At 35.4% G+C, this 25,748-nt stretch overlaps 1 protein-coding gene across 2 annotated transcripts; it reads left to right on the top strand.

Annotated features, from left to right (window-relative positions):
• Nucleotides 1-6,221: 6,221 nt before the first annotated feature.
• LOC107863192 (trafficking protein particle complex subunit 1) lies at nt 6,222-25,162 on the top strand. Of its 2 annotated transcripts, XM_016709007.2 has the most exons (8): nt 6,540-7,015; nt 8,145-8,298; nt 8,820-8,900; nt 20,227-20,466; nt 21,313-21,427; nt 23,156-23,274; nt 24,450-24,510; nt 24,772-25,162. In XM_016709007.2, the coding sequence occupies exons 4-7, from the start codon at nt 20,243-20,245 to the stop codon at nt 24,499-24,501; spliced, it is 510 nt and encodes a 169-aa protein (XP_016564493.2). In that variant the 5' UTR covers nt 6,540-7,015; nt 8,145-8,298; nt 8,820-8,900; nt 20,227-20,242; the 3' UTR covers nt 24,502-24,510; nt 24,772-25,162. The 2 variants fall into 2 exon arrangements, with proteins under 2 accessions (XP_016564492.2, XP_016564493.2); XM_016709006.2 differs by lacking the exon at nt 8,145-8,298 and having other exon boundaries at nt 6,222-7,015.
• The last annotated feature ends 586 nt before the right edge of the window (nt 25,163-25,748 follow it).

A 25,748-nucleotide genomic window follows, 5' to 3' on the forward strand; every position in this document is an offset into this window, starting at 1 on the left:
TTTGGGAAAAGTATTGTATTGTAACCAAATACAAAACAAAAACTTGTTATTTTGAAAAGTCAACCGATGGTTTTTATTTTGGGAAAAAAAGTCACGCATAAATTTAAGAATTTACTTATAAGTAGAAAACCTTTTAAATTTAATTTGTTTTATATATTTATTATAGTCAATGTTTAATATTATAAATTAAAAAAAAATATGAAAAGACTATTTTGTCTATTACAAAGAGTTTTAGTGAAGGGCAAAAAGTTCAAATCACTTTTCTAAGGGTCTTTACACTTTTAATATATTAGAGATTAGAGATTATATACATACATACATACATACATACATACATATATATATATATATATTCAATATTTGAAGAAAATCTAGCTGAAGGGGTTCAAAACCTATTATAGACACGTAAAAATTAATTTTAATTATGTATAAATGATATATATTTTCGTCGAAGGGGGTTCATCAAACCCCCTATCAAAAGGGGCTGGCTCCATCCCTAAGTTAAGAGACACAGAGAGAAACATACGACATGTGACATGTTTAAATGTAAAGTAAAATTTAATAAATTTTTCGTTTTGAAAAAGAAAATTTGACTACAAAATTATCTAATTTTACAAAAAAGAAGAAGAAAAAAACCATTTAGTACAACAATAATGGGTTTTTATATAATTAAAAAAAGTATTTCTAAAAAACTTTTTATCCTTATTTAGATAAGTGAATCTTTATATAACGAAGAAATCATACCAAATTAATACTATTTAATAAAGAATAATTTAGTGAAAAACACATCTTAGCTTTTTAGAAGTGAGTGATTTCTTAAGGGTTGTGTCCAAACTAAAAACACTATATAATATATTTTTGATGTTCCAAAATAAATGAAATTTTGAGTTTTTTTATGATAAAAAATGAATGAATTTTTCAAAGTCTAAAAATATATTAATTCTTCTTCTTCTTCTTTTTTATGGGAATCTCAATTATCTGTAATTTCAAAAATAGGCAAAAAAAAAAATATAAAAAGACAATATTAATAAATTACTATTATTTAATTGATATCATTAACTAAGATATTATACCTGAAATTTGTTTTAGCAGAGAATAAACTAGAATAAGGTGCAAGAAAAAAAAATTCTCACAAAATTATACTATTCTCCAATTATAAAGACACGAGCTAGTGCACCTTAAGAAATGAATAAGGACGAAAAATGGCTAGCCACGTATTAAACTGGCATTCTTAATTTTTAGGCAAAATGACATTCTGGACCCCTGTACTATGTCGGTTTTGTAAGTTGGACACATCTACTTGCATGTTTGTCATCTAAACCCTTGAAACCATTAAAAACCAATATTTTGTACCCTTTGACGGTTGACCTTGCCTATGTGGCATTGAAATGGTGACTAGGACAAAAAGAGTGTAGCCACTCGCTTAGGAGTGCAAATTGAGGTCAATTTTTGGCCAATTTTACATTAAAATAATTAAAAAGGTATTAAATTAAAAAGAATAAAAAAGGGTCCTTTTTTTCCTCCATCTTTTTTAATTTAAAAATATTTTTAAAAATTTAAAAATAATTTAAAAATATTTTTAAAAATTTGAAAATAATTTAAAAATATTTTAAAAAATTTGAAAATAATTTAAAAATATTTTAAAAAATTTGAAAATAAGTTAAAAATATTTTTAAAAATTTAAAATATTTATAAAAAATTTTAAAAAAATTCCCTTCCCACCCCAGCCCCCCCCCACCCAGCACCCTCCCCCCCCCCCCCCCCCCCCCCCCCCACTTCCACCTTTACTTTTTATTCTTTATTTTAATTTTTCCTCAATTCAACTCTTTTCATTATTTTTTTTTGAATAAAAATTTAAATTTGAAATCTTTTTTTGGGGGGGATTAAAATTTAAATTTGAATTGAAAGTGAGTGATAGTGAATATTGAAAAAAATTAGTGAATTTCTTTTTAAAAAATTAAAACTTTTTGTGAATTTTTTAAAGATATTAAAATTTAAAAATCAAAAATTTATTATGTTTGTATATATGAATTTATAGTTAAAAATTTAAATTAGTTGGAGAAGAATTTTAATTATTTGGAATGAATTTGATGTTTAATTTGTGAGCAAAAATAAAAACATGATTATTCAATTTTTTCTACAATTATAAATTTTTCTTATTTAATTAAATTAATTTTAATATTTAATTTGTTCTTTAGCATTTTAAAAATTACTTGGAATTTAATGTAATACTTTTTTTTATTTTTTATTTTCTTATTTTTTTTAAATGACATGGCAGATGAGGCAGACGTGGCAGCTGACGTGGGGAGAGTGTGTTACACTCACCAAAAAAAGGTTTAAAATATTGCGTTTTAGTGGGTTCAGGGGTCCAAATGACAAACATATAAGTAGAAGTATCCAACTTACAAAACCAACATAGTACAAGGGTCCAGAAGGTCATTTTACCTAATTTTTATATTGTAAAAAATTATAGCAATACATGATAAAAGACCAATTACAACAATCACTTGCAAGACTAAGATTGGCCATCTGAGAATGTGAGGACTACCAAAGTAAGGCATTCTCCCTTACATATAAGTAAAAGTATACACACACGTGTTAAAGTACGTTAAACATAATCTTTGTATATTGAATACGTTGATATATTATCGTTGAGATAATAATATACTATTAGAGTTATAATAATTTAAGGTACATATATAACCGATATTGTTGAAATTATAATAATATAATATTGTTAATGCATCAGAGTATATATATATATGTTTATATGGGGTAATTATATACTCATTTATATGTGATGTATATAATACGTATTTAGATCCTTGTAGTCAATAGTAGTGTGTGCGTGTATCATGTATTGGTGTAAGTCAAAAGCTATTCAAATGTATCCAAGTATATATTGAATACTTTGATTTGAAAAGATCTAAGTAATAATATATTGTACGTTGTAATTATATTAATGTAAGCTAGTTAAATTAATCGATAACTCATCAGAGTATGTATGAAATGCAACATATGTTGCATTACGTGGTAATATACTCATGTATGTGATGTATATAGTACGCATTTAGAACCTAATAATCAATAATGTGTGTGGGGGTGTATATATATGTATCTCTTTGTGTGTGTATCTCATGTAGTGATATACATAGTACGTAGTCAAAAACTAACTAAATGTATCCAATTATATATTGAATATGTTAATATCATATGGTTGATCGATCAAGGTAATAATATTATGTTGAAGTTATAATAATGTAAGATAAATTAACTGATAATTCATATGAGTATATGTGAAATACATTGCATTACATGATAATATACTTGTGTATTTGATGTACATAGTACGTATTAAGAATATGATAGTCGATAGAGTGTGAGTGTGTGTATGTGCGCGATATATACATATATACGTACTATATGTAGTGATGTACGCAGTACATAGTCAAAAGCTCACATTATATTTATATATGTGTGTGTGTGTGTCTCATGTAGTGATGTATACGGTACAAATTTCGAAGATGATAGTCAATTGGATATATGTATAAATACATATATCTCATGTAGTGATGTACGTAGTAATCAGAAGCTAGCTAATTGAATCTATATATCCAAGTATTTTGAATAATACGTTGATACCATAATATTGAGGAAATATACTATTTGTGTTAATGTAGAAAAGGGTATACTATTGAAGTAATGATAACATAAGCTAATTAAATGATAATTTATTTTATTAATATGATGTATTACAAGGTATATAATACCGTATTTAAAAGATAATTAACCAATAATTTCATCCTAATTTACGAAATGCGTTAATATATTATCTGATTGAGAAAATATACTACTCGTGTTAATGTGACAGTAAAATAAATAATTATCCGATTTATATACATTGCATTAAATTATTTGGATGTTATTATAAATATTATACAATTTATTAAATTTTAATTTTTTAACAAAAAACGATCACAAATGGTCATTTTTCAAATAATTATTTTTTTAAAAAATAATTCAATCATTTGTGATCGATTTTCTCAAATTTTTTTACTACCCAACCCAACTCAATCATGATCCGACTCAACCCATCTTAGTTACCCTCTTTTCCCTTCCTAATTACCCTAGTAGCCAAAAACAACTCAAACAACTTTTACTGACGAAAACTTGCCAGTGCGGGCTGCCACTCTCAAACAACAACGCTCTTGAACCGGCCACTCCGACGAGTGTAGATGTGTAATTTTGCCCCTTCAAAAGTAATTTCATCCATTTTACTCACTTTACCATGCACCCCACTTCATTCCATATTTTTTCTAGAAAAAGGGACAAAATATAACTAATTCCTAACAAATTACCCACCTCACTATTACCTACCCCACGTGGACCCGCATTCTTTACTCAGTGCGACCATATAAAGGGGAATGTTATCATCTCCATGATTTCAGACATAATTCTAAATTCAAAAATTCAAACGAGACTTTCAAGTTTTTTCACTCCAATTTGAGATGTACAATTGAAAGAATATTTGGAGTTTGAAAAAATAGATTGGCTCTCCTACGCTCAATGCCATTTTTTAAATTCGACACTTAAGTTCATCTTGTTACAACTACTACGGCAATACATGATTTCATACGACAATGCTCTACTACTGATAAAGACTAACTATTATGCTAACAAAGACATCATCACAAAGATTGAAGAAGGAGATGAACCTTCTGGTATACATCCAGAAACACAAGACAGATATTCTACCAGTATGAAGACATTGCATAATAAAATCATAGATGAAATCGTTAAAATTTTTATGATGTATGAAGTACTAATTATTTTTGTCGTTAATTTTTTCATATGTAATGATTTAATTTATGGAATAATTTTAATATGTTTTTGTTTGATGTTTTAAATTAGAATTTAAATTATTTAAGTAATATATCATTCTTTAATATTTTATAATATATCTATGTATATAAATCGTGATTGACAATTTTAGAGTACGTATTTTTTAATATTAAAAATAATTTTAATTAAAAATATTATAATAGATATTTAACATAATTTTCTTTATAAATTAATTTTAATAGCAAAAATTTATTGATACATGTTTTTTTTTTGTCATTTACCTCCAAAAAAACACTTCTAGAAAAAATTTATCCAAACACAATCTTTTTATTAAAAGTATTTTTCAAATAAATTACACGATCAACAATCCATCAGCCATAACAGAAAAGGAATATATACACACAATACACCCATATGAGTTATGACCATGGAAAAATAGATGCGTACAGAGCACTATACACATAGAAGAGAAAAAAAACAAGGGGTATAGAGAGAAGGACAAATTAATTAAGGGTGATAAAAATGTTTCAAAACTAGAAAGAGTGACACAAGTGTTAAATATTGAGTAGAGGTGACAATTTTAAGATTAGTGTTGATGACACTAATTTTAAAACCCTCAAGTTTTATTATTTACACAAAGATCCCTACCCCATATTTATACAAAGATCCCTACACCATCACCATCACTCCTTCTCCACACCCTTTTTGTTGCCACCGCCGCCGCCGCCGCCATCTCTTCTTCCTGCAGTGCCACATCTTTCGGATTCACCATTATTTCCTCCCTCTACATAACTATCGCCTATTTTTCTTCTTTTTCCTCCACCACTATCGCTATCAACACCACAACAAATGTCATCTTTTCATTCGACGTCACCACCACCACCACCACCTCCATTTTTATTATAAATATCAATTTTTTGTGAGCTCCTCCTCCAACCAGATTTTTTTCCAGAAATTTAGTAAGTATCGAAGTTGCTGCAGCAACAGTAAAAGTTGCTGCAGCAACTATCAAAGTTGCTGCAGCAACTATCAAAGTTGCTGCAGCAACTATCAAAGTTGCTGCAACAACAGTCGGAGTTGCTGCAGCAATTTTAATAGTTGCTGCAACAACTTCGATAGTTGCTGCAACAACTTCGCTAATTGCTGTAACACAACAACTAATAGTAGTTGTTGCAGCAATTATCGTATTTGTTGAAGCAACTCTTGTAGTTGCTGAAGCAATTCTCGTAGTAGCTCAAGTAACTCTCATAGTTGCTAAATTTGCTGAATTATTTTTTCATCATTTTTAAAAGAAATCAAAAAATTTCTTTTCAAACCTTTCAATATTTTTTTAAAATAGTCCATGAAATTTAAAAAGGAAGAAGAACGAAATGAAAAGAGAAAGAGAAAATGGAGGGAGAGGAAAATATAGAGTGAGATAAAAAACATAAGAAGAAGAAAAAGATGGGGAGAGAGAAATTTGAAGAGAGAAAGAAATAAAAAGATTGAAAGATAAGAAAATGGAAAAAATTCTAAAATTTAAAATTTGAAGTTGGAGGACTTTTAAATTTTTTTAAAGTTTTTAAAAATTATACTTTATGCCTCAATTAACTTAATCACAATTTAAATAAAATTTTGACTTAAACCGGTTAAAATTATCACTATTTTTAATTTAAAGAATTTTTTAAAATTATCACTATTTTTAATTTAAAGAATTTTTTATCCACTCGCACCTAATTCTAATTTTAAGAGGGAGAAATCAGTGAAGGGACGAGAAAGGGCTGAAAACCGGCGTGAACAGTAAGGAACGGGTGTGAAAAGTGAACACTGAACGGAGTAGAGGGAGAACAACTTTTTTCGGTGAAGTTGTCACCGGAATAGTGGCTCCACCACATAATCCGGCCATCCCTCCCCCAAAACTGCCGAAAAACGTCACCACCATCTTAAAATTTGATCGATTCTCCGTTTTTCATCATCGCCGGAGCTCGCTGGAGCGTCGGCGGAACGGAAACGGCAGCCCAGATCCAATCCGCTCCATTAGCTAACCCGCTCCGATCAGTCACTAAACCAATTGTGGAGTTTGGATTTGCTTGGAATTGGGGGTTTTGGTTTTTGAGGTTCAACTCGAGGTCTCCGGCTGTGGGTTTCGTCTTTTCATTCGAGTAATATTGGATTTCGAAAGGTCCAAATTGAGGTCCAACTCTATTCTCTCCCTCTTTTTATTTCATCTTTATCATATTTGGTGCATTGAATTGAATATTGTGTGTTGGTTGATCCTTGTTGGTGGTGAATAGTTGCTTGGTGTTGATTCGTTGTTGGTTCCTTTGTTATGGATTGTGTGATGGAATGATATCTCGTTTGAAAAATAAAATCGGTTGTTTGGGACGGGATTGAAAAATTAATAAAGGTGAATATTGGTAATTTCAATTCATAACACAAGTGATTTCGTTAATTGGGTGTTTGCTACACTCAATAGTATCATGATAGGTCGAAATGGGTAGACAAACGATAGGTTGGTTAGGCAAATTTAAGGGCCTGTGGATTATTGAATGTTTGAAATGTTTGTTGAATGCTTTTGTTTCACCGCATTTGGATTAATTGTACTAATTTGGCGGGGAATGACCCGAGGTTATTTGTATTGTTTTATTTGGAGAATGTCCCGAGGGAGTTGTTCTCGAAGACGGTGCGTGATCAAACCCCAGAACATCGGGGGAGCTTAGTCTAGACTAGTTTAGAATAGGGGTTACATTTTCACATTTTTCTATTTTTAGGGACTGTATAATTTAGACTGGACATTATTTTGTTTTGAATTTTTGGTTTGTTTGTTTGTTTGTTTTATGTGTTTTGTTGGTTTATTCACTTCATAGCGTCATACTAGCTGATATAGTTCACGGAGCAATCATGGTCGAACCACGGGATCGAGGGGTGCCTAGCACCTTCTCCTCGGTCAACAGATTTCCTTAACTGAAATCTTTGTTCGTGGATCAGGTTTAAAGAGTCAAAAATCAAAAAATCATTTTGAAAAAGATTTTTCAAAGGTGACTTGACACACTAGATTTATGCCAAGTGGTGACTCTGAGTTTGATTGTAAAAAGTCCTTTTTGAAACAAATTTTCATTTTTTGTCACTTTGATAAATAAAACTCTCTTCGAACTTAAAATATATTCTTTTTGGTAAAAAAAGGTGTGACAATGAGATCTCCTATAGCTGGATCTGCTTAATCCCAACGAGATCTCCTATAGCTGGGTCTGCTTAATCCCAAGTTGATTAGTTGAAGAAGGTTTCTACTGAAGGTTTCTAAATTTCCCTTTTCCTACCTGAAGGTTTCAATCGGACAACTACTCTCATCGGTCTGCTTAATTTGCCTCAATCCCAAGTTGATTCGTTGTAGAAGGTTTCTCATTTCCTACCGGATGACCAAGATTTTTTTTCCTCAAAATCTTGAATTTATCTCACGCCACTAGACTTTAACTTTTGGTAATTTCTTTATTGGTTGCTGTGTTTCTCTTTCTTGATTTTTCTTTATGTTGGGATGTGATTGAAGACATTTTCTTATGTGGGTGTTTGAATTTTTTGGTAGAGATTGAATTTTTATTGCGAAATTTTTTGGAAAATGGAAATGGGATTTGAATATGGGGTATTTCAGGGTGATTGTCTTCCTCTTTGAGCTACTTTTGTTTATGAGTTTGAGAATTTTGTTCCATTTTTTCTTTCTTATGGGTGTTTGAGTTGTTAGAATTTTGCCTCTGTGCCTATATGTTAACGAATTTCTTTTCTCTTTATTTTATTATTTTGCACAAAAGTTTGGTGCATATGTTGGAGGCGTTGAGGGTACTGGATTGGCATTAAATGAGCAATGTTGTTGAAATTGACATTAAAAAAATGAATGAAAATGTGAATTAGTTACCAGAAAATAGTTAAGTCAAGTTGCTTTTCTAAGAGGTTGGTGTTATTGGTTGATGTGAAGTAGAAAGTAATTTGATGTTGCTTTTTGACAGAATTTGAATTCGGGAAAAGGATTGCTTTGCTATTTTTCGGTGACCGCTTGTCTCTTTCTCTTCAACTTAGTCCAAGCAAAGGTAAGTTGATTTCTCTCTATTTTCTTATAGTGAAGTTTTTAAATGTAGTTTTAAGGTGAAATTATTTACTGTAGAAGGCTTTGAAAACCATAGGTTTTCTGATGATTATATGATGTGAGAGAAACATGCGACGCCTCTACTTATTTGCTTTATTAAATTTATTGAATTGTTTGACGTATATTATAAATTACAACAACAACAACAACAAAAAACCCAGTGTATTCCCACCTAGTGCGGTCTGGGGGGTAAGATGTACGCAGTCCATACCTCTACCTCTGAAGAAGTAGAAAGGCTGTTTCCGATAGACCCCCGGCTCAAGACACAAGATACCACACAAACACATAGTAAAGCACAGCACAAGATTACATAACATAAATACGGCATCCATAAGTAATATAAAACAGAGGAAAGCACACAGATTCATAATAAAACACGGAACATGGACTCTTAACAAGAATAAACCCCCACCAAGCAATTCCCTACACTAGCGACTCAAACTGGCCCTAGTCCTCTGCCCTAATTCGCGTCCTCCAGACCTTCCTATCTAGGGTCATGTCCTCGGTGAGCTGTAACTGCTCCATGTCCCGCCTAATCACCTCACCCCAGTACTTCTTCGGCCTACCCCTACCCCGCCTAAAACCATCCAACGCTAGCCTCTCGCACCTACGGACCTGGGCATCCATGCCCCTCCTCTTCACGTGTCCGACCCATCTCAATCGGGCTTCCCGCATCTTGCACTCCACTGGAATCACACCAACCTTCTCTCGGATGGTCTCATTCCGAACTCTATCCCCTCTAGTCAGCCCACACATCCAGCGCAACATCCGCATTTCTGCCACCCTCATCTTTTGGATGTGGGAGTTCTTAACTGGCCAACACTCCGCTCCATACAACATGGCCGGACGGACTACCGCCCTGTAGAATTTGCCTTTAAGCTTGGGCGGCATCTTCTTATCACACAGCACCCCCGACGCGAGCTTCCACTTCATCCATCCCGCCCCAATACGGTGCGAGACATCCTCGTCAATCTCACCGTTACTCTGGATCACGGACCCGAGATACTTGAAACTCTCCCTCTTACCTACCTCCTGTGATTCCAGCTTCACTACTACCTCATTCTCCCGCCTCACGTCATTAAACTTGCATTCCACATACTCTGTCTTGCTTCTGCTCACCCTGAACCCTTTAGACTCAAGGGTTTGCCTCCACACCTCTAATTTGTCACTCACACCCCCTCGAGTCTCATCTATCAGAACTACATCATCTGCAAAAAGCATACACCACGGCACCTCCCCTTGAATATGCCGCGTCAACACATCCATCACCAATGCAAACAAAAAGGGACTAAGAGTAGATCCCTGATGCAACCCTGTCCGGACAGTGAAATGCTCTGAGTTTCCTCCCGCCGTCCTCACCTTAGTTTTCGCTCCATCATACATATCCTTGATTGCTCTGATATATGCCAGCGGTACTCCACTCACCTCCAAGCATCTCCAAAGCACCTCCCTGGGGACTTTGTCGTAGGCCTTCTCCAGGTCGATAAACACCATGTGCAGGTCCTTCTTCCTCTCCCTATACTGTTCCACCAACCTCCGTACCAGGTGAATTGCCTCCGTCGTCGAACGGCCAGGCATAAATCCAAACTGGTTTTCTGAAATAGACACTATCCGTCTCAGCCTCACCTCGACCACTCTCTCCCAGATCTTCATAGAGTGGCTCAATAACTTAATCCCCCTATAGTTATTGCAACTCTGTATGTCCCCCTTATTCTTATAGAGAGGTATCATGGTGCTCCACCTCCAAGCCTCGGGCATCTTTGCCGTCTTGAAGACTTCATTAAACAATCCAGTCAACCACCTAACACCAGCCTCTCTAACGAACTTCCAAAACTCCACCGGTATCTCATCCGGTCCCGTCGCCCTACCCCTTCGCATTCTGCGAACAGCCTGTCTAACCTCTTCTACCTTAAAACGTCTACAATAGCTAAAATCCCGACACTCCTCAGAGTGCTCCAGTTCTCCTAACACAATAGCTCTATCCCCTTCGTCATTCAAGAGCCTATGAAAGTACGACTGCCATCTATTCTTAATGTGGCCGTCCTCCACCAACACTCTACCGTCCTCCCCCTTAATGCACCTCACCTGATCGAGGTCACGACCCTTCCTCTCCCTAGCCTTAGCGAGTCTAAACAACTTTTTCTCCCCTCCCTTCCCCTGTAACCCTGCATACAAGCTCTCAAAGGCGGCCGTCTTAGCTGCCGTGACTGCTGCCTTAGCCTCCTTCCTCGCTAGCTTGTACTCTTTCCTGTTTACCCGCTTCTCCTCTTCGTCTTTACTCTCCACCAACTTGGCATACGCCCCTTTCTTGGTCCTCACTTTCTTCTCCACCTCTTTATTCCACCACCAATCTCCCTGATGGTGCCCGGCCCGGCCCCTAGAAACCCCCAACACCTCATTTGCATTCTCCCTGAGGCACCTAGCCGCCCTATCCCACATACTATCCACGTCTCCCCTACACTCCCACACCCCCATTCCCGCCAACTTCTCCCCTATCTCCCACGCATTCACTGGCGTCAGGCCGCCCCACTTAATTCTAGGTCTACACTCCCTACTCCTCCTCTTTCTATTCTTCTTTATACCCAAATCCATAACCAAGAGCCTATGCTGGGTCGAAAGATTCTCACTCGGGATGACCTTACAGTCCTTACACCACGCCCTATCCCCTTTCCTAAGCAACAAAAAGTCAATCTGGGTCCTGGCTATCGCGCTTCGAAAGGTGATCAGGTGCTCGTCCTTCTTCGGGAAGCCCGAGTTCACCACCACCAGCCCAAAGGACCTCGCAAACTCCAATAGGGTAGCCCCCTCTTAATAATTTTATTTTGAAATGTGATGTCGGTTATGATGATATAATGGTGTGAGAGGGACGTGCGACGCCTCTACTTATTTGCTTTGTTAAATTCGTTGAATTGTTTGACTTATAGTATAAGTCAAAGTTTAATAATTTTATTTTAAATTGTGATGTTGGTAATGTGAAATGTGAATTAGTTACGTGAAAGTGGTTAGGTATAATGTTTTGAAATGTTAATTAGTTACTTTAAAATGTAAACTTGTGTTTTGAAAATGATGTCGTCTAGTAACTTGAGAATATGAACTAATTACTTGAAGATGGTTAAGTGTAGTCACTTGAAATATCGAAATAGTGATTTGAAAATGGTTAAGTGTAGTCACTTGAAATGTAAATTAGTGACTTGAAAATATTTAAATGTAGTAACTTGAAATGTGTACTAGTGACTTGAAAATGATCAAGTGTCGTCACTTGAAATGTAAATTAGTGACTTGAAAATGGTTTAGTGTAGTCACTTGAAATGTGAATTAGTAGCTTGAAAATGGTTAAGTGTATTGACTTGAAATGTGTACTAGTGACTTAAAAATAGTGAAGGGTAGCCTCTTGGGATGTGTAATAATAGTGACTTGAAAATAGTTATGGGTACTGACTCGAGAATGTGAACTTGTGTTTTGAAAATGACTGTGTAGTAACTCAAAATATGAGACTTGAGAATGGTTGTGTATAGTGACTTGAAATGTGTACTAATGACTTGAGAATGGTGGTATGTAGTAACTTGAAAATGGTTAAGTGTATTGACTTGAAATATGAATTAGTTACTTGAAAATGGTTAAGTGTAGTTACTTGAAATGTGAATTAGTTACTTGAAAATGGTTAAGTGTAGTCACTTAAAACGTGTACTAATGACTTGAAAATGATCAAGTATAGTCACTTGAAATGTAAATTAGTAACTTGAAAATGGTTTAGTGTAGTCACTTGAAATGTGAATTAGTTACTTGAAAATGGTTAAGTGTAGTCTCTTTGAATGTCTAATGATGACTTAAAAATAGTTAAAGGTAGTGACTTGAGAATGTGAACTTGTGTTTTGAAAATGGTTAAGTGTAGTAACTTCGAATATGAATTAGGGACTTGAGAATGGTTGTGTGCAGTGACTTGAAATATGTACTAATGACTTGAAAATGGTGGAGTATAGTTACTTGAAATGTAAATTAGTTACTTGAAAATGGTTATGTGTAGTCACTTGAAATGTGTACTAGTGACTTGAAAATAAATAAGTGTAGTCACTTGAAATGTAAATTAGTGACTTGAAAATGGTTAAGTATAGTATATTGAAATGTGAATTCATTATTTTAAAATGTGAACTTGTGTTTTGAAAATGATTAAGTTTAGTAACTTGAGAATATGAACTAGTTACTTGAAAATGATTAAGTGTAGTCACTTGAAATGTGTGCTAGTGACTTGATGGTTAAGTGTATTGACTTGAAATGTGAATTCATGACTTGAAAATGGTTTGTGTTGTCACTTGAAATGTGAATTCATGACTTGAAAATGGTTAAGTGTAGTGTTTTGAAATGTTCATTAGTTACTTCAAAATAGTCATGTGTAGTCACTTGAGAAGTGAATTAGTGACTTGAAAATGGTTTAGTGTAGTTACTTGAAAAGGTGAACTTGTGTTTTGAAATTAGTATAGTGCAATAACTTGAAAATGTGAATGTATGACTTGAAAATGGTTTAGTGCATGACTTGAAAATGGTTAAGTGTAGTCATTTGAATGTGAATTTATGACTTGAAAATGGTTAAGTGTAGTCATTTGAATGTGAATTTATGACTTGAAAATAATAAAGTGTAGTGTTTTGAAATGTTAATTAGTTACTTCAAAATGATGAGTGTAGTCACTTGAGAAGTGAATTAGTGACTTGAAAATGATTTAGTGTAGTTACTTAAAAGGTGAACTTGTGTTTTGAAATTAGTTAAGTGTAATCACTCGAAAATGTGAATTCATGACTTGAAAATGGTTTAGTGTTGTCACTTGAAATATGAATTCATGGTATAAAAATGGTTAAGTGTAGTCACTTAAAATGTGAATTAGAGACTTGAAAATGGCTGAGTGTAGTATTTTGAAATGTTCATGTGTAGTCACTTGAGAAGTGAATTAGTGACTTGAAAATGGTTTATTGTAGTTACTTAAAAGGTGAACTTGTGTTTTGAAATTAATTAAGTGTAATTACTTGAAAATGTGAATGTATGACTTGAAAATGATTTAGCGTGTGTTTGGTAAAGGAAAATTTTTTTGAATAATATTTTTCAAATCAACTTATTTTCCTCAAATCTAAGGAAAATGACTTTTCTTCAAAAAGTAAGGAAAACATTTTTCAAAATTTTCTTTCAACTTCGCTCAAGTTGAAATGTTCATATGACTCTCAAAATCACCTACTCCTATCTCGAACCCCCATTCCATACCGCCCCACCCCACCCCACCTCCTTTACCCCTACCCCCACCTCCACCCCTAAAATTTAATTTTATAATAAAATATTTCAAAATTTTTTCTTACCCAATCCCCTACCCTACCCCACCTCCTACCCCTACCAGCACCCTCTCCCTAATCCAATCAAAAAAAATATTTGTTTTTTTTAAATTCAAACTTTTCTCTTACCTCACCCCCTATCCGACCCCCACCCCAAAAAATAAAATTTAAATTTTTAAGTTTTTCTTTAAAATTTTCAATTTTTTTTATTACCCCATCCTCACTCCCCTACCCCTACTAGGCCCCCACCCACCCTACCCAACCCATTTTTTTTTTTTTAAATGTTTCAAAACTTTTTTCTTGCCCCATCCTTCTTACCCTATTTGTTCTCATTATCTTTTGTTAAATGTATACAAATACTCTTAGAGAAATATTTTTCTACTTGCGTAATGAGCACAACAATATAAGTGAGAAATAACTTATTTTCCTAAAAAATATTTCATTCCTCCTTACCAAACACTCTAAAAAAAATTATTTTTCTAAAAAGTATTTTCTACTCTTTAGTTAAACACTAAAATATATTTTTTGGAAAATATTTTTTCATTCATCAACCAAACACTCAAATATATTTTTTTGGAAAATATTTTCCTCTCACCAACCAAAAAAAGGGTAGCCTGGTGCACTAAAGCTACCGCTATGCGCGGTATTCGGGGAAGGGCCCCACCACAAGAGTGTATCGTACGTAACCTTAACATGAGAAAATAAGAAACCAACTTATTTTCCATGAAAACATTTTCTAGGAAAATATTTTTCTTGGAAAAATACCAAACACACCCTTAGTGTTGTCACTTAAAATGTGAATTCATGACTTGAAAATGGTTAAGGGTAGTCACTTGAAATGTGAATTTGTGACGTGAAAATGATCAAGCGTAGTGTTTTGAAATGTTAATTAGTTACTTCAAAATGATCAAGTGTAGTCACTTTATAAGTGAATTAGTGACTTGAAAATGGTTTAGTGTAGTTACTTGAAGGTGAACTTGTGTTTTGAAGTTAGTTAAGTGTAATCACTTGAAAATGTGAATTCATGACTCGAAATGGTTTAGTGTCGTCACTTGAAATGTGTATTCATGACTTGAAAATAGTTAAGTGTTGTCACTGGAAATATTAATTTGTGACATGAAAATGATTAAGTTTAGTGTTTTGAAATGTGTATTAGTGACTTCAAAATTATCAAGTGTAGTCACTTGAGAAGTGGAGTAGTGACTTGAAAATAGTTTAGTATAATTACTTGAAAAGTGAACTTGTGTTTTGTAATTAGTAAAGTGTAATCACTTGAAAATGTGAATTCATGACTTGAAAATGGTTAGTGTTGTCACTTGAAATGCGAATTCATGACTCTAAAATGGTTAAGTGTAGTCACTTGAAGTAAGAATTTATGACTTGAAAATGATCAAGTGTAGTATTTTGGAATGTCTGCTATTGACTTCAGAATGATCAAGTGTAGTCACTTGAGAAGTGGATTAGTGACTTGAAAATGGTTTAGTGTAGTTATGTGTTTTGAAATTAGTAAAATGTAATCAGTTGAAAATGGGAATTCATGACTTGAAAATGGTTTTTAGTGTTGTCACTTGCAATGTGAATTAGAGACATGAAAATGGTTAAGTGTAGTCACTTGTGGTCGCTTTCTTTAAATAAATTATTTAATTAATTTTTAAAAGCGACCACGGGTGGTTGCTTTTTTTAAAAAATTAATAGTGAATTACAAATAATTTTTTTTTTCGAAAAAGCAACCACATGTGGTCTCTTTTAAAAAAACAACCACTATTTTTGAGACCACAACTTTTGGTCGTTTTTGTGGTCGCAAAAATAGGAAAAGCGATCACATGTGGTCACTTTTTGTGGTTGTTTTTCCTGTTTTTTCTTGTAGTGTTGGATACTCATCTGTGCCTGACCCTGAGATGTGATCATCCAACGCACATTAGCATGTTTAAATGGAAAACATTCTATCAAAAAAATTTTCTAAGTTCTTTTAATTGCTTAGCTGGTTATAGGTACGATGCTGATTAGTGAAAATCACAAGTAGCAAATAATTTTTTGTTATGGTCGAGGTCCAATTTTTATCAGCTCAAGCTGGAGATTTTTCTTTTCTGTTATGAGTGTTAGGAGTGCAACTGCATACTTTTTCAACATAGCATCCTTTGTCTGAATTTTGTAGCATCCTCAATCAATGCCTCAAGGCTTATTTGATGTGTTTTTACATTGATTCCCCTTGTCGAATGGTGCTCGTATTTACTTGATATGAAGGTGAGGAGGTTACTGTTAAAAAAATTAACGGTGTTAGGGTTATGACTAAAAGTGCACCTATTTATTTAACAACAACAACAAACCCAGTGTATTCCCACAAAGTGGGGTCTGGGGAGGGTAATATGTACGCAGTCCATACCGCTACCTCCGAAAAAGTAGAGAGGATGTTTCCGATAGACCCCTGGCTCAAGATAAAGATTAGTAAACAAAAGGATGGATGACATAACAGAAATAAGGAATAAGAAATCAGAGAAATACGAAATACGAGAAATTAGGGCAACACGAAATAAGAAAATAGGAACTAAGAAATAAGAAATAGGACACCCACCTAGTATTAACATATACTCACATACCAAAGACACCTATGTACACAGCCCTAGGATTACTAACTCGGCTACACAAGATCTCTCCTGACTGCTTGCTACAACCCACACACTCACACTAGCCTTCTACCCTTATTCGCGCCCTCCACACCTTCTTATCTAGGATCATGTCCTCAGTAAGCTGAAGCTACTCCATGTCTTGTCTAATCACCTCCCTCCAGTATTTCTTCGGCTTACCTCTACCCCTCTTGAAGCCATCCAAAGCTAGCCTCTCACTCTTATGAATTGGGTGCATCCGCGCCCCTCCTCATCACATGCCCAAACCATCTCAGCCTTCCTTCTTGCATCTTGTCCTCCACCGAAGCCACTTCCACCTTCTCTCAGATAATCTCATTCCTAACTCTGTCCCCTCTAGTAAGCCCACACATCCAACGCAACATTCTCATTTCCACCACCTTTAATTTTTGGATGTGGGAGTGTTTGACTGGCCAACACTCCGCTTCATACAACATGGTCAGACAGACTGCCATTCTATAGAATTTGCCTTTAAGCTTAAGGGGCACCTTCTTATCATACAACACTCCCGAGGCGAGCCTCCACTTCATCCAACCTGCTCCAATACGTTTAGAGACATCCTCATCAATCTCACCATTACCCTGAATCATAGACCCAAGATACTTAAAATTATCTCTCTTACAAACCTCCTGGGAGTCCAACCTCACCATCACTTCGTCCTCCTGCCTCAAGTCACTAAACTTACATTCCAAATACTCCGTCTTGGACCTACTCAACCTGAACCCTTTAGGCTCGAGGGTTTGCCTCTAAACCTCCAATTTGTCATTCACACCTCCCCGCGTCTCATCAATCAACACTACATCATCCGCAAATAACATACACCAAGGCACCTCGCCTTGAATACTCCGCGTCAACACGTCCATCACCAACGCAAATAGGAACGGACTAAGAGTCGATCCCTGATGCAACCCTATCTCTACCGGAAAATGCTCCGAGTCTCCTCCCGCCGTCCTCACCTGGGTCTTCCCTCTATCGTACATGTCCTTAATAGCTCTGATTTACGCCACCGAGACCCCCTCTCTCCTCCAAACATCTCCAAAAAACCTCCCTCGAGACTTTATCATACGCCTTTTCCAGGTCGATGAACATCATGTGTAAATCCCTCTTCCTTTCTCTATGCTGCTCCACCAATCTCCTCACCAGGTAGATTGCCTCTGTCGTCGAGCGACCAGGCATAAATCCAAACTGATTCACCGAAATGGACACGACGCTCCTCAATCTCCGCTCAACCACTCTCTCCCAAATCTTCATAGTGTGACTCAACAGCTTAATACCCCTATAGTTGTTGCAACTCTTAATGTCACCCTTATTTTTATATACCTGAATCATCGTACTCTATCTCCAAGCCTCGGACATTCTCGCGGTCTTGAAAATGCCGTTAAACAAATCAGTCAACCACTTTAAACCTGCCCCACCAGCATACTTCCAAAAATCCACCGGAATCTCGTCAAGTCCCGTCGCCCTACCCCTCCGTATCCTACGAATAGCCTCTCTGACCTCCTCAACCTTAAAACGCCTACCTAAGTTGCTCGGACTCGGGTGCGAGTATCCTAGACTGGTGCGAATCCGAGTCAGATTCGTCAAAATATAAATTTTAAGATTCGGGGGTGCGAATCAGAGTGTGGATACGTGTGCGGGGATTCGGCTAAAAAAAATTAAATATTATAAGTATAGAGTTATAAAGATTTTAGTTAATTTGCTGTTTTAGTTATTTTTGTCTTTTGATTTTACTTTTTAATTAGGAATAGTATTTGTATTAAAAACTTTTTCCTAAATTATCTATTTACAAAAAATAAAAAATAAATATAATTCAGCATTTAAATTAATATTTTCAAAGTAATATACAGTTAATACACCGACCGACATGAATCAACTTTGTTGAGGGACCGACACAGTGCTGGACTGCTGGCACTAGATTAATTAATTATTAATAGAAAAATAATTAATTATTAATTAAAAATAGTACTTAAAAAAACCCAGCACACAAAGGTTTCAAAACAGTCACTTTGACTTGAAAAAAAAAAGAAAAACGTCACTGTGTCAACGTTGACTGCCCCAATTTTTGGTACGACGATGATTTCCGGTACCCTGAGGTGGTACGACGACTGCGCCGATGGTTTTTGGCGACGTCGATGATGATTTCCGACGACGTTGACAATGATTTCCAGCGACGACACTTCGACAACGCCATTCCGGTGGTTGTTGGTCAGGATTTTTTCAGGTAAGTTGCCGGTTAATTATTCAATTTTTCCCCTCATATTTCTTCTTCAGTTGGTCAACGTCTTCAAAATCGGTTGATCGAATCGGAGACGGCGGAAGCACCCGTACCCGTCTCAGTCTCGTGTCGAGACGGGTTCGGTGGCAAAACTGCCGAGTCCGAGCAACATAGACGCCTATAGTAACTGAAATCACGGCTCTCCTCCGAGTGGTCCAGCTCCCCTAACTCAATTCCTCTGTCCCGTTCCTCGTTCAAAAGTCCATGAAAGTACTCTTGCCATCTCTTCTTAATGTGGACATCCTCCACCAAAACACTACCATCCTCCCCCTTAATGCACTTCACTTGATCGAGGTCACGACCCATCCGCTCCCTAGCCTTAGCAAGCCTATACAACCTCTTTTCCTCGCCTTTCTCCTCTAACCCCGCATACAAGCTCTCGAACGCTGCTGACTTAACAGCCGTAAATGCTAACTTAGCCTCCTTCCTTGCTACTTTGTAAACCTCCCTATTCACCCGCTTCTCCTCTTCATCTTTACTCTCAATCAACTTAACATACGCCCCCTTCTTAATCTCCACTTTCTTCTTCACTTTTTCATTCCACCACCAGTCCCCCTTAAGACGTCCTGCCCGACCCCTCGAAACACCCAACACTTCTCTAGCAGTTTCCGTGATACAGCTGGCAGCCCTGTCCCACATAACATCCATGTCCCCTCTGCACTCCCACACCCCCATTCCCGCCACCTTTTCCCTATCTCTAGTGCACTAACTGGCGTCAAGCCACCCCACTTAATTCTAGGTCGACCCTCCTCTGCCCTTCTCTTCTTGCTCTTCTTAATAGACAAATCCATCACTAGAAGCCTATGCTGGGTCGAAAGATGCTCACTCGGAATGACTTTACAGTTCTTACATAAAACCCTATCTCCTTCCTAAGCAGCAGAAAGTCAATCTCACCTCTTTATTTAACAAAAATGACTATTAGTGCTCCAGTTGAAAGAATATGTATTATTATGTGTCTAAGCAAAAGATTGTGTATGATTTTGGGTCTTTACTCAAAAACTAGCTATCAAATATGAAATTAATAATGTGATATTGTGAAGGTAATATTAGTAGAAGATGCAATTCTTCGGAGGATCAGAGATCAGTCCATCGCCGCCGCCGCCAACAGTATCAGGGAATAATGCACATATGTTGTATGTATTCAATAGGAATGGAGTTTGTCTTCTTTATAGGGAATGGAATCGGCCTCTTAAGACTTTAAACCCTCAACAAGATCACAAGCTCATGTTTGGTTTGCTCTTCTCCCTCAAATCTTTAACTGCCAAGATGGATCCTACAAGGTTGTTTGTCTCCTTCTCTACTCTTATACTCTTTGCCCAATTGGATTATTTTGATCTAACAAATGTATTTAGTATAGGAATGAAATGGGTCATATCCTCTCTGTTTCAATTTATTTGTCTGGTTTTGACTTGACACGAGTTTAAGAAAGTAAAAGGACTTTTAAATTTTGTGGTCTTAAACTAAGGCGGCGTTTGGCCATGAAAATTGTGTGTATTTGAAAAAGGTAATTTTTTTTGCAAGGTGAAAAATGATATTTGAAATTGGAGTTGTATTTGGCAATGAATACAAATTTGAGTTAGTTTTTGAATTTTTGTGAGTAATTTGGAGTGAAAAAAATTGATATCAGCTCTTTGGTGTTTTCCAAATTCCTGAATATTCCAGAATTCAACTTTGGATGGCCCGAACATGATTTCCGTATTTCATCTCCCGAAAAGAGAAACATTTTCATGGCCAAACGCGCCTGAAAGATACGCAGAATGTACCAAAATGTTCTTTAATCTTGAGGTTATTGACATGCCATGTAGAAAACTGGAATTCAAGTGCTGTAAAAGAAGGAAAGATGAAATCTTTTTGAAACATGCTAAAAAGAAAAGTAAGACAAATAAATTGAAACGAAGGGCGTAAATCCTAATAGAGCAGAATGAACATAGAGGTTTTGTATAGCTGATCCAATCCAACTAGTTTGGTACTGAGGCATAGCTTATTGATTGGATTATTTGGTCAACCCTTATTCCCCGCTTCCCAAATCCTGTCTCGTAGGAAACCCTTTTCGTGTTAGGACTAATTTTCAAGGCATAATGCCATCAAAATGTAGTCTGTTCTCACTTGAAATCTTTTTTGGGCAGTGCTGAAAAAGGTAATCTTGGGGTGCCGCAGTTACCTGGACAGGGATGTTCATTTCACAGCTTTCGTACTAATACATATAAACTCAGTTTCATGGAAAGTCCGTCTGGAATAAAGGTCAGTCAGTGATCTATTTAATTGTTCTTCTTGATAAGTTCCACTGAAATTCTTCTAGGTCTTATCAATTATCATAGAATGATTGCCAGTTTTTTGTCAGGAGAACTATCATTTTATGATTATAATGAATTCCATTGGAACTGTTCTAGGTGAAGTGACCAGTAGGCACTTTACTTATTGTAGTATTTGTGTTACTCAAGGGCTATTCAGCAGTTCACAGCTTTAGTGCAGGCACTAGATGTTTGGTCTGTAATGAGGTTACATTTTGATTATGCTACATATGTAAGAATTATCTTTCTAGATTGTGAAAAAAGATGGATAGTCTGATACATTCAGCTGAAAGAACTAAAAGAAATGATCAATTAATATTTCTACTTATCCAATATCTATTCCAAGTGATTCAAGGATTTATAGGATCGAAAATCTGCAGAATTTTGAAAAAGGAAACATGAAATTGAGAGAAGAAGAGAAGCTTTACCAGTATATTAAAAAATCTTTGGGAAGATCTCAATGACAATACGAGGCTATTTGTGTCGCTCACATAAATTTACATGACAGAGAATAGAGAAGACGTCTTTGAAGAAAAAAAAGAATATGCTGCAGTTTCTTTCTAATTCAATGGAGGAGATTGCATGATTTTGAACTCTGCTTCTTTGATGAGAACTTTGGCTTGCCTGCATGCATATATAAGCAGCCATAACTAGCCATCATATGCCTAATCTTTGCAGTGCTTTCTTCATCTGGCACTACATATTTCCACCTCATTCTCTAGAGAAAAGTCATAGCTCTTTCCGTAATGTTCAAATAAATGGATTTATTAAAGTTCACACTTCACATGCTTCTGTCACTGTTGGCATCCGAACTCTCCGTCAGTAAGTGGTTAAACTGCCAAGCTGCATCGCTGACTTGTGGTTGCATTCTTTGAAGAAATTGAAAATTTATAATATAGATAAGATATCTAGTCAGTTGAAACTCCAATCTGCTGAAACTAATGTTGATCACGATCCCAGTCCCGCAAGAATAAGGAACAAATAAATACAGCAACAAAAACAACACACCCAGTGTAAGGAACAAATAAATAATGTTATAAAAAGAAGGACTAAATGAATAAAGAAATAAAGGAAAACTATTCAGATCTCAAGTTATTTCTTGTGGAACGTGATTTGACATATTTATTTTGTCCTTTTTGCACAATCATTTGTACTGTTAGTAAGACTGTTAGTGGTACTTGCTTTTTGGTCATTGTGGTTGACTTCCTGCTACGTGGATTTCTTCTCAATTATATATGTTATGAAGGTAGCTTGTAATTCACTGAATTCTTCCAGCTTAACTTGGCACAAGCATTTCCCTTCATTGTTTTGAGGTCTCAGACGGTGTATTTCGTGAAAGAAAAAAACTTTTCATTTTGATAAGGAAAGGACCACTTCTTTCCATTTGGAGATAAAATGTGGATAAAGGATCTGGATGAGAGACACTGCCATCTAGGGAATTTAAAATTGGAAATATTGTAATATTAATGTTATTTCATGTGTGAAGAGGGAATCCATGTCTTGCCAATTATTTGATAGTGGTTGTGATAAAGTTCATCTTCTTGGTATTACTTTATCACTGTTGACTGTTTGCTCTTTGTGCTTCTCTTCTCTGCTTCAATAGGCAACAAATACATAATGGTTATATTTGACTTTACAAGCATCCGGTGCATGTCTGAATTATGTTGCATTCTTGCAGATCATCCTTGTCACACATCCTAGGACTGGTGATCTAAGGGAATCTTTGAAATATATTTATAACTTGTATGTTGAATATGTGGTGAAGAATCCGCTCTATTCCCCAGGGGCTCCTGTTAAGTGAGTGCTTAATCCTCGCTAAACCTACCATTGCTATGCAAGATTTGCTGGTCTTATAACTGCTTCTGGACAGGTTAAAACCTACCAGTACTTTGCATGATTTGCTTGTCATAGTGCATTTTCTGCTTACATAGTGAAAGTTTGATCGGAGCGAGTGTCTTTGTAGTTTTATTTTACTTATGAAAGTAGTGTCCGGGCTAGCTTGTGTGCATCTTGACTAATTCCACTAGGTGCCTGGTCTCATACTAGATCAGTAGGCTACCCTTGGGTGCAAAAGTAAAAATATGATGTTCCATCTGATCAATAATCACCTAGTATTATACCAATGATGTTCCACCATATCATGTTATTCTAAAAGAGACATGGTTCATTTCGTTGTTAAATAATAGTGTTTATGGGCAGATTTAGGACGCTTTGTACTTCTCGAGTAAGCTGAGTATTGCAGCTAAAATGATGAACAAATATCTGATAGCGGGTTCACTGTTAATGCATTATTGGTGGTGATTTCAATTCAAAAGACACAGAAATTTGAGAACTTGCCACGAAATTTTGCCTGTTTGTTTGGTGAAAAGTGGTTTTTGAGGTAGTTGATTTTAACAGATCATGAATGTTCAAAGCATAAAACTAACATTATCAATTATCCAAAAAAAAAGGTTCAAACTTCAAAGCATAAAACTGTGAGCTTGCTATATTATATTGTATTGTGTTGAATGGCTCAGATTTCTTGGATCTTATCTTGTTCTTCCTCAGAAGCTTCTTCAAAATCTTGGAGTTTATACAATATCTTGATTATTTTATGCACATTCTTTTTTTGTTGACCGAAATTTTGTGTACGATACTATACATGTAATTAGTATGTGATAAAATGGATATGATTCCTCCACACTTAATCAGACTTGTTGGGTTCGAGACCCATGAGTGAAGAAAAAAAAAAGCAATAAGTATGTGTCATTTTTTATTATTCCCTTGGATGTGCATAATTCACATGTATGCTTGAAGAGGTTTTTGCTTAAATAATTGTTGCATGTTAGGACTCAATGGGCTTTTCTTCATAAAACGAAAAGAAGACAAGAAGGAATAATTCCCTGGCTGTACTCTTGAGAATCACAAAATATTGCACTCTCTTTTCCCCTGTGAAATGTCCAATTGAACATATATTGTCCCTGTTTATGTAGGTGTGAGCTATTTAATTCTACGCTCGATCAGTATGTTAGAGGCCTTGGATAATTTCTCAAGGTACATTTCTCATTATTCATTGTCCATAACTTGTTAAAATTTTCTACTTAATCAACTAAAAAACTGAACATAAAGTTAACTCCACATAGAATTATTGTTTTTAAGCATTTCATATTCTGATTATTGTTCATTGTCCATAACTTATTAAAATTTTCTACTTTATCAACTAAAAAAATGAACATAAAATTAACTCTACATAGAATTATTGTTTTTAAGCATTTCATATTCTGATTTTGCCTTGGTGGATTACAATACCTTCAGGATCATTTGGATTCAGATATCGAACACTGCATTCAGCTTAGTTGTGCCGTTCAATTATGATGTTTTATCATCTGTGATAGAAGATCGCTGTGGTAGAGCTCAATACATTCTTAAAACTTGCTTCACCAACTTTGGACAAGTGTTGCGCCAATTGTGTTTGCCTAGTTACTGTATGATCTCATTTTGGTAACTTCAGTATATTGTCTTTCATGTCAGTTAATGTGTTGAAACAATAATACTTGGATTAGGTCTGCATTACATTCTTTTGATGCTGCTTTCCTTTGAAGTTTTTACATGCCATGTATACACTAGTACAATGAAGAACGGTAGAATAGTTCTTTTACAGATTTAGGATAGTTTTGCAATGAATGTGAAGTATGCTTGCTTTTTAGTATTGGATCTGGTAGGTACCTGTTCAAAATTTGACTATCAGGTAAAGGAGCATACTGAAGCTGGTAGTTCTTTTCCTGAAATTCCATTTTGTGAAATCATAACCCTTGATTTTATATTATGTCTCATCTTTCTGTGCGATGGCATGGGCATATTAAAATTTGAGGAGATAACGTTTTAGAAGATCCTACGCACACTATTCAGATTTTCGTCTTCCTATTAACTGAATCGTTAACTCACCTTGATGACTGCTGCAATTGGATGTTATCTATTGTTAGATCCAGAATACTGCCAAGTTGTTGGTCCTGCGTTCCCTGAACAGGTTGCAGCAAGCATTGTTCTATTTCCAGTATTATCAATGAACTACCATATATGTTGGAATATGTATATTAAAGCCAAGCATTTCTATTCATTAAATCCATCTATTCCCATTGGAAATCCTGTTGCTGCTGTCCCCTTGTTATTATCTTGCTGATTCAACACGTCAATTTAGTCATTTGAAATCTCTTTGTTACTGCGCAGTAATTTCATTCACCCGCTTACTCAACAAGTTCTCATTTCCATCGGAAATATCTGTTTGTTGCTTT

The sequence above is a fragment of the Capsicum annuum genome, chromosome 3, assembly GCF_002878395.1.
Source record: "Capsicum annuum cultivar UCD-10X-F1 chromosome 3, UCD10Xv1.1, whole genome shotgun sequence".
In the NCBI taxonomy this organism is placed as follows: domain Eukaryota; kingdom Viridiplantae; phylum Streptophyta; class Magnoliopsida; order Solanales; family Solanaceae; genus Capsicum; species Capsicum annuum.

Excerpts from the sequence above, each read along its gene's own strand:
- LOC107863192 (XM_016709006.2), top strand. The coding sequence starts at position 20,243 with ATGCAATTCTTCGGAGGATCAGAGATCAGTCCATCGCCGCCGCCGCCA. Across the intron at positions 20,467-21,312 it reads GCCAAGATGGATCCTACAAG|TGCTGAAAAAGGTAATCTTG; the intron begins GTTGTTTGTCTC and ends TTTTTTGGGCAG. Across the intron at positions 23,275-24,449 it reads TCCCCAGGGGCTCCTGTTAA|GTGTGAGCTATTTAATTCTA; the intron begins GTGAGTGCTTAA and ends CTGTTTATGTAG.